We start from the raw sequence: 10355 nt of genomic DNA, 5'->3' as shown, positions 1-10355 counted from the left end.
TTATTCCAACTGCTATGGGTCCCATGATGGATTTTGTATATCCTGTACTCGGCGTATATGCCGGGCACAGGATATACCGCCCACGATGATGCCAATCCCAATCCTATTCATAATAAAACATTTCCGTATTTTTCTCAGCTCTCAACTAAAAAAATAAAAACTTTAATACATTCACGAACATGTCATAATGTTTGAAATATTAAGACCTGTTTGGTATAGGAGTTTAATAATATGTTTTTAATTTTTAAATAATATTACATGTATTTTTATACGCTTTTTTATTTACATGTATTTCTTAAAAATACAAATAATTACTAGAACAACATTACCAAATGAACCTAAACCGCGAAATCTGTTTTTTTTACCATTAGCCAGTGTAAAAATAAATAAAAATATAATTCGTAAAAACCCAAGCAAAACAGCCGCCCAGCCCCTTGTGACTAAAAAACTCAACTTTCTTTCTCAACTCATGACCATTTTAGTTCTTCATCGATTTTTTGTCCACCATTATTCTCACTCTTGATTTTGTAATTGGTTTTTAATTAGGGTTATATAATTGGATGCATTTAAGATAATGGTTAATAATCTATTTTAGAAAAATTTTAATACCGCGCTTATGAAAAATGAAAAAAACTATCAAAATATTTTGATAGTTTTTTTTTTTTTTTTTTCGTAAAAACTTTTTAAAAATAAGTTGTTAACCATTATTTTAAAAGCATTTTTTAACATTTCTCTTTTATTCTCACTTCTAAACACTGATAATAGCATCACGTCATAATGGTATGAAAAGACTTTTTAGAATATTATACAATTTCTACCTTTTCCAACAAAAAAAGAATATTATACAATTTAGTTTTATTTTTATTTAATTTTTAAGAATCTAATATTATTTTAGTGTTTGTTTATATGTATAATCCTGTGAGTTTTTTTTTTTTTTTTTTTTTTTTTTTTTTTTGAGTTGAAACTAGTATGTTATTGTAAAATGTGATCCTTTTTTTTACAATATTAATGATATAATTGTTTGAACTTTTGGACAAGTTTACTACAACCAGTAACTAGACCATCGACTAAAAAAAATTAATATGACTATATATTTTGAAATTTTAAATTAGTAATTTGAAAAAATATATATAATATAAAAGACTATAATATTTTAATATAAGGTTTCAAATCATTTCATCGACATAACATGTTTGCTCGTGGTAATTGTAGCTGTAAGGGTGATAGGCCCAGAAGTACATATCTATGTATATATTGGGTCAGGGGCCTAATCCGAGAACATTAAGTAATCTAAGAACGGGTAAATACTTTCCTAAGAATCCGTGTTGATAAGTAAAGAGGTCAAATCTGATCATAATCATCCAAGAAGGTGGTCCAAAGATGAATGCTTCCTCGGCTGAGCAAAGCCGAGGTCAGAAGGTGCGGTCTGACATTGAGAGCAACTTTCCAGACAATTCCACTATTGATGATAAGTATCAGGAAGGAACAAGACAGAGGGAGGTTGTGAAATGTCTAAGGGAAAGCTGCTACCGCCGCATTAAATGCTTTGTAGTTAACTCTCTAGTTGCATTTATGTGGAGAAGACCCTTGAATAGTGTTGTCTTGGTTGGCCCAACTCACAGAGGGTCTGAGAGGGTGTCCGATGGGACAAGCACTCAAGTAATGTCATAGACGATTAACAAATGAAGGGTCAAGATCATCTAAAGGGAGTTATATAATATAAGAGACTCTCCTTAGAGAGGTGATCAAAAAATTAAGAGAGAAATATTATAGCAATCGAGAGTTGAACTTGTAATCAAACTTGAGAAGAAAGATATAAGAACTGATCTCCTCGGATTGTGCTGAGAACGATTTTCTTTAGATTAACACAGTCTATCTTCATTTTCTTTTCATCTAGATCCACTTTATTTGTTGTCTAATTCATTAAAGCCTAGATTTCTTACCCACTCTCTACAAATTCATTATATTGGACTCTTTGGGCCTAAGTTCATCGGGAGCCAAACTATGTCCTTACAGTGGCCAATTAAGAATTCTCATAACTAGCTAGTGCATTTGAGAATTTTTAATTAGCTAGTTGTAACTATGAATGAGTCACACATACCTAGTCCATGTTCCTCAAGCATACCTATTATATTATTTATATATATAAATATATATTATATATCAAAATATTTAACAAGTGGATTACATGTTTTTTATATTCTTTATACACGTCAAATTTTGTGCTAATTAGATATTATTTATTATATGATCCATAAATTTAATTTTTATGCATAATTTTAGATTACAAAAAATTGAAATTTAAACATTTAATTAATTACATATCTATTGATCTTTATTCTATTGAAAATTTTACAAATATTAGGGATATAAGAAGAAAATATAATCCAATGGTAAATTTGTAAAAATTTAAATCCAATAAAAAAATATTGAGTGAATTTGTAACCAAAGTTTTTCCTATTTTTTTTTTTCCAGTTTATATGTAATAAAATACTAAGTGTATTTTTGCCTCTATTTTATTCAACAAGTTTTTAGGTTTTAACTTTTATATACAGTTTTTTAAAACCTTATTTTTTCTTACCTTTTCAAAATATAAAAATACTTTCGTATATTTTTAGTAAAAAAACAATTTGTAGAAAGTTAGATAAGTTGATACCAAACACCTTTAAAGTTTGACTCATAAAAAGTATAAATATATATGTATAAATATTTTTTCAAAATAGTAATTAAGGAAGTTTGATTAAAATATACTGTCATCCCAGTTTTTTCCTCGTTTAGAAGAAATAACTCCAACCCATGCAATAACCTGAAAAAGTTACTTTTTCTTCATTTTTCTTTCTCTTTTTTCCATCCCTTTAGCGTGTGTTTGGATTGAGCCTTTTGCTGCGTTTGGCATTTTGGAGCTCAAGTTCCACGCACTGTTCATAGACCAGCCACCCGCAGAAAAAATCAGAAAGTGTTATATACGGTGTTTTCAACTTTAAAAATATTTTACTACATTATTTTTAGCAATAAATTTTCAATTTTTAACAAACTCAGCGATATCTAAACAGGTCATACAGAGTCTCCTCAACCAAACAAACAAGACCTTGGAAGTTGGAAGCTACCAACTGGTGTTGTGTTGTTTGGGCATTCACTCATTGCAACTTGCTTGTGCTGGTCTCATAATTCCATTTTCCTTTTTCCTTTTTTTGACTATTTTCAGCCCCTACTTAATTAATTTTTTTTTAAGAAAATGTCCTTCTTGGGCTGCTCTTACAGAAGTTGTACCAGCCCTCAAGTGTTGACTGAAAGTCCGCTCATTACCAAAGAAATTGTGAAGTCCACTCTGGTGGCACCTCCGCTACCCAATCAAGGCCGGCTGAAGCTATAGGCCACTTAGGCAGTGGCCTAAGGCCCCCACTGATAAAGAGGTCCCCAAATAGTAATAATATATTATATAATATCCCATAAAAAAATTGTATAGTTTGAAAAAAAATTGTCTTAATCTTGAATAGTTTCTCACACATGAGACTTATTCCGATATTGATGACTTATATTTATTTTCAGAACTAAAAGTTTTAAAATAAGTTTTGCAAATAAATGAAAACTCTCTAATTAATGTACTAAATTATATAAAGAGGCTAGAATATTTTCCAAATGCATGTATTGCTTTCAGAATATTACTAACTATATCTGTTACAGTTGCTTCTGCATAAATAAGTTTTTCAAAATTAAAATTAATAAAATCCTATTTAAGATCAACTATGTCACAAGAAAGATTAAGTGGATTAATCATATTACCAATTAAAAAGGAAATGTTAGCGGAACTTGAATGCAAAAATTTAATTAGTAATTTTGCCTCTCAAAAAGCAAGAAAAATAAATTTTAATTGAAAAAAATATATGAATTTATAATTAAATATAATAAAATGTCTCATTTAAAGATTTCGCCTAAGGCCCCTAAATTTATTGAGCCGACCCTGTACCCAATTCAACTTTCCCCATTAATTAATATGTATATTATATATTTAATTCAAATGAATACGGTTGCATGATTGATTTAGACCCGCCTGACTCTGTAAGTATTTGTTTCAACTTTCAAACATTGCAACGCCGCTCACGCCGTTCCTACGGTACCCATCTCACACATTCTCATAAATATAGAGTAGTAGTTTCTCAAATATATATATATATATATATATACACACACATATGTACATATATATATAGAGAGAGAGAGAGAGAGAGAGAGAAGTAAAAAAATGAATATAGGAAATGGTGTGATCTTGGGTTTTATATACCATATTCATGGCTAGTTATTGGTTATTAATAACTCATAAAAACTCAATAACTATATTATTCATTATTATCCAACAATATTTTTTCTCATAGTTCCTTAACAGCTATTTTACTTATAAATTCCTATTGGATAGAAAATAAATAATAATAAAAGTGCTTGAAACACACATCTACACCAACAATCTACCACATATTACAAAAGCAAAATAGGAAAGACAAGCAATTAAAGAAAGTATGCATCAATATGTTTTGTTGTTTATGTTGATGTTTTAGGTTAGTTTAGTTTTTTAGGGTTTCTAATGCACTTGTTTGATCTCACATGTTATATGTTTGTTTGATTAAATCTTTAAAAATGTAGTTTTTTCGAATCTGAATTAAAGGTTGTGTATGCATACGTGAGTATGCGTATGCATATTTCATATTTGCGTACACATACTTGAGTATGCGCACGCATCCCGAATTCAAATTAGGGTAAAGTCTTGTTTTTCTTATCTTTGATCATTTTTCATAAGTTATTTGATTCTGTTTAACTCTGTTTTAAGTTAATTATATAGGTTTAATTGCTTTCCATGTTTGTTTGAATCTTTTGCCATGTTTAGTTTATTTTATAACATTTCCTTGTGTATGTTTTAATTGTTATCTTATTCCTTTTTAGTATAATATGTTTGACTTGTGTTTTATTTGTTTCCTTTTATATTGTGGTGTGATATTTAATTATTGGTGTCTTATTATTTTCCATGTTGTTTGAGTATTTTTTGCCATGTTTAGTTTATTTGATTTTCTTTCCTTATGTGTTTTATTTAATTGTTAACTTGCCATGTTTATTTTGTTTTGTTTGCTTGTGTTTGATTTGTTTCCTTTTATATTGTGATATGTTTCTAGTATGTTGTGTGTTATTTCCTTAAGTGCATGATGTATGTTTAGGATAAGGATTTGGGTTCTCTTAATAAACTCTTTAATTAAATATGGCTTAGCAACACATAATGGAGGCTAGCCCACAAGCCGGGTGGTCTTAGGTGCCTAACACCTTCCTGAGCTGTTCCCAAACTCCAAACTCATAATTTGGTACATGGACCCATGTGTGTAAGTGATTGGCCCAAAAGGCCCAATATGGTTCTTAGACCTAATCTATGTGGCGACTCCATAATGTCCACAAATTCCTTGAGGACTTTAAGTTTTGCAATGCTACAATCTCGTCCAGGTTAACCTCAATCCCTCAATGAGTAACTAAATAATCAAGAAACTTTTCCGAGATAACTCTAAAGGCACATTTAGAGCGCCTTTCTCTGAAGAAGCTCCTCGTTTCTTTTAGCTTCTTGCTGCAACATCACTACTTACTCCCTTAATCTTTCCACCTCCCTATCCCTACTAGAGTAAGAGGGGCTTATTGTATTGGTGGCTGACCTTTCATCCTGCAGGTGTGGGTCAAGTTGTAGTCTTTTTATGAACTTCAGATCATAAGCATCAATCTACATGGACAGATTCTTTGGAAATTTTTGGACGAGATAGATAGGCAAGCCCATTCCAGGATCGATTTGCCATGATTAAAAAGAAAATCAACTCTTGAGCCTACTCCTTGGTAGAGTATTTCCACAGATGGCGCCAGTTGTGGGTGTCAAAAACCAACTAGCCTAAGGATACCGAATGGATCCATGATGTGGAGTTTAATTGATTGACACAATTTATTTATATAAAAGAAAAACAAGGAAAAAACACTCCATAGTATGAAACTCAAGCAATTGATTTCATAAATACCGTATATTTCAGATGAACTTATGTATTATAAGAGAAAAAATTCTCTCTCTCTCTCTCTCTCTGTTGTTTCTAATCTTTATTTTTCAACCCCCTTCTATATTTAATTGCCTCCTTCCTTATATACGCGCATCTTTTGTTCTTATTCCTACAATTGTCTTGTCGGCAGCTGAGTTTTCAAGGATATTTTCCTCTTTTTTATTGGTTTCCTCCCTTCCATTATCTTGGAATTTTGAATTTTAAGGATGTTTGTACTGTTCAAGTTGTCTCATATGCATTTAATGTGGCAAAAGTTAGGTGAAAGTCCCCTCATTAATGCGGAATTGAAGATCTTCACCCTTCTTACATATTCTTGAAGATTCCCCGAGATTCTAGATACCAGTTGGAAGTAAGACATAGATCATTCATGCACATCTCCTTGAATAAGACTTGGCTCCACTTAGCTTACTACCTGCCTCACGAGAACGATTTGCAATGATTCCTATCTCCTCCTGGATGCTTGAGATAGCTGTATTCCCTTCCACCAGATCTTATAAGCTATTGGGCCCTTCCATGAGCATATATGTCTGGCGTAATCCATTCCATGGGGCCTAATAGGTATATGGGCTTTAAGCCTAGATGAAGACTCTTCCACTCCCCACAATAATAATAATAATAATAATAATAGAATTTGCAATGATTCCTAATAAATGAAGTGACCCTTTACCACAAGCTTTTTCTTTTAGCTTTTAATTTATTTTGTTTTAATTTTTCCAACTTTTTTGAAGTGCAAGTATACTTTAACCTACTCTTTGAAAAAAGCAATCAAGAAAAACCAAATAAGTCATTGCCAAATGAAATTGCCAACAAAGTAATAAAGAAAAATCACAATCACTGGCCTAAGAGGAAAAAAGAAGAGCATGATTAATGAAAAGGAGAAAAGGAAAAACATTTTAAACCAAATTGATGATAAGATTTGAAAGCCTTAACTTTCTGATTGGTCCAACACCTAAAAATATTACATAAGTGATCATTCTTTCTCAACAATAGAGAGAGAGAGAGAGAGAGAGAGTAGGATTAGCAAACATAATAATATCCGAATGAATTCTAATCTAACCAATTGGGAAGGGATCAAAGCCATCTTGCACCATTTTCTCTAATGGCCAAAAGAGCGGTTTAGGAAGGTTATCCCAGTCATACCAATCCCATCCATCACACTTGTGTGGCTCAAGATTTTGGGGAACTTGCTGAGGATCTTCCAAGACAGCACGCATGAAGACAGTGACATAATGGGATGGTTTTGGCTCCTCTAGAAAGAGGTTGTTTGTGACAGTTAATAACTCTACTTGAGCTATGTCCAATCCTGTTTCCTCCTTCACCTCTCTACTACCACATTCCTCAAAACTCTCCCCTGCAACAAAACATCTTTTAAATAATGTCACCATTCCATTTTCCATATTTTGCTGTTGTAAAGTGTCTTGAAATTCTTCAAAACACATACAAAGAATAATAAATCTTATATATGTGACTAATTGTAGATCTTAAAAATTACGCATGCTCTTATTTTGTTCACCATCAATTCATTAAATCTCATCCAATCCATGTAAGATGCCGTGTGAATCCATTTTTTTTCCTTCGGCTCTCTTTAAGGTCATCTTTCTTAAAATTGCTATTATAAATGCTCAATTTAGATTTACTTTTTTTTTTTAAAATATAAAACTTATAATAGATTTTTTTTAATTACTCAAAATAATAATATCTGACTAATTTAGTTTTACAAGGAAAAAAAAAGTATCTAAACAGATCATATGATATTAAAAAAAAATTTGCATTAAGAAATTTTATGTAATTTTGGTTTAGTATTTCTCGTGTATATACAACGGCTTGTGTGTGTATATATACATTCTTTTTTATTTTATTTTTATGGAATACAAACATTCATTTTTGGTCCCAGAAATTAGCCCCTATAAAAATATTTCTGATTCCGTGTCCCTGTGCCTGTGCAACACAAAACAATAAATCATATACCATGGTAGATACCTTTCTCAGTTCTCACTCTCACATGTTATGGGTTTCCTTTGCAGACTTACAGATAGAGTTACTCTACTCTACTCTACATGAAAAGGAAGTCTAGTACATAAATTAACGATCAAACTGTCCCATTTATTTTATCTCAGTAAGTAGTTCGTATATGCATAATATTATTGAACAGAACATAAATCTTAAATTGGAATGAATGAAAAAGTAAGACAGTAAATCCAAAAAATAAAACGAACTCAGAAAGTGCGTACGATTTATATACTAATTGAGATCAAAGAAAAATCAAACTACCCAAATTTAATAAGGAGAGAAAAGCTCCTAAAAATTGCAAAAGATAATAGGGAAAAAAAAAAAATACCAAACTCAAGATGGCCGCCAGGGAGAGCAAAAGTGGAGTCACCAATGGAGGATCGACGACGCCCCAACAGGATTGCTTTCCCCTTCACCAAAAATACGCATACTCCCACTCTGGGCACTGCCCCTGCCCCTGCTCCTGCTCCTGCCTCATTCTCCATTTCAATCCAACTTGGTTTTTTCCTTCTCACCGTCCACCGTTCACAACTTTTTCTCTTTTTACTAGGCTCCCATTCCCATTCGTCAAATTTTTTTTTTTATTTTTTTTGTGTGTGTGGGGGTAGATTGGGCTCCAGTGTTACTTGTGTAACTAATGTTTCCGTCTTTTCCCAATTAAACGTTGACACGCCAGGAATTTAGATAGGCCAAACAACGGAATGACATTTTTGCTCTTACAGAATAAATACGGTTGGTCATATGCATTGCATTTGATTTGCCTGATTGTCTCGTTGGCTAATGATGCTGATTACAGGCCTCTTCAATGTTCAAAATTCTATTTCCTATCACTTGCCTTTTGTTACGATAGTCACTTTATAAGTATAAGTGTTTGTGGAGTATAGAGATCAATTTCAAGATTTAAGAGTCTAGGAGGGATTTTCATATACATATATACTTAAATTATGTTAGAGCAGAATTTCTATCCTATATAAAAATAAATAAATATAAAGTTCTATTTCCTTTTTTGTTCTTTTTTTTTTTCCCCTGCTTGGGCTAGCATGTAAAGAAATTGGATCAGCACTCCCCAAGGTAGATTGTCAAGTCCACTCTACTGGCACTTCCGCTACCTAATGCATACTGTTGATTAGCTCATGTGTGCACAACAACTCATATAAGCCATATGACTGGCATATATAAAAGTAATATATAACCACTTACAATCCGTTATATCAAAGTTGTTTAAAAAATTGTGACACAATCGTTCTGGTCTTAAAAGAACTCAGTTGATTAATACACATGTATTTCGGTAGTATTAATTAAAACAAATAATAATAATAATAATAATAATAATAATAATAATAATAATAATAAATAATAAATAAATAAATAAATAAATAAATAAAACCATGTGTATTCCTTTGTATATAAGGTTGATTTTCCTTCCACCAAAAGCAATAGGTTGCGTGCTAGAGTAAGAGAATTTAATTTTTTGAAAACAATTAGGGGTAAGGTTGTCTATTAATCACCTCTGTTATGCCCTTTTAAAGTTAATTTCAAATTATACCAAATGTAAATTTAAGAAATGTTACACTCGTCAATTTCTTTTTATTAAATGGGAATTTTGAAACACCCACCATTAGATTACATTTTCTTCTCATAATCCCCATGCTTACAAAATTTCAATATGATTAAAAATTAATAATTATGTCATCAATCAACTACACAAATTTCAAGTTACTATATATAACAAATGAGTTTATGGATTGGATAGTAAACAACATTCAATTAGTATAAATTGGATGTGTATTAAGAATATAGAGAATATATAATCAAAAATAGAAATTTTGAAACTGTTAATCCAATAAAAATTTATTAGGTAATGGATTCAAGTTATATTTGATGTAATTATTTGCAATGTTATACCACTAAATAAATTTTTATTAAATTAATATTTTACATTTTCTTCTTAATACACACACTAAACTTTGTGTTAATAAAATATTATTTACTATCCAATTTATAAATTCATATTTTATGTATAATTTTAAGGGTAAATTACAAATTACACCCCTAAAATTTGGAATTGACTGGATTTTACATCCAAAATTTTAAAAACTTAATTTTACACCCTAAAGTTTGGTTTCGTTAGCAATTCACCCCCCCATGGTTAATTTCTGCTGTTAAGTGACACATCATCATGCTAATGTGTTTTATTTTTGCCAAATCAGCCCAAAAACTATGTCATTTTAGTGATGACTAAGTGAAGAGCTGGCATGCAATAAAACTACATGG

General features: G+C 31.0%; 1 protein-coding gene across 2 annotated transcripts in view; it reads right to left on the bottom strand.

Moving 5' to 3' along the window:
• The window catches only part of LOC126717733 (geranyl diphosphate phosphohydrolase-like), a 35157-nt gene extending 26500 nt beyond the window's left edge, over nucleotides 1–8657 (bottom strand). The window contains exons 1-2 of one of the 2 annotated variants that reach the window (XR_007652730.1): nucleotides 8410–8657; nucleotides 7021–7422 (exon numbers count right to left, since the gene is read on the bottom strand). Coding sequence is in view for 1 of the 2 variants with exons in the window: in XM_050419585.1 (XP_050275542.1) it covers nucleotides 7124–7422; nucleotides 8410–8566 (456 nt within the window). In the remaining variant the exon portion in view is untranslated. Of the gene's footprint in view, nucleotides 1–6935; nucleotides 7423–8409 lie in introns of those variants that run through there. The other variant, XM_050419585.1, reaches the window with a different exon arrangement.
• Nucleotides 8658–10355: the final 1698 nt, after the last annotated feature.

This window comes from Quercus robur, chromosome 3 (genome assembly GCF_932294415.1).
Source record: "Quercus robur chromosome 3, dhQueRobu3.1, whole genome shotgun sequence".
NCBI classification, from domain to species: Eukaryota; Viridiplantae; Streptophyta; class Magnoliopsida; order Fagales; family Fagaceae; genus Quercus; species Quercus robur.
Note: the sequence above shows the minus strand (reverse complement) of the source record. Positions and strands in the feature narration are given on the sequence as shown.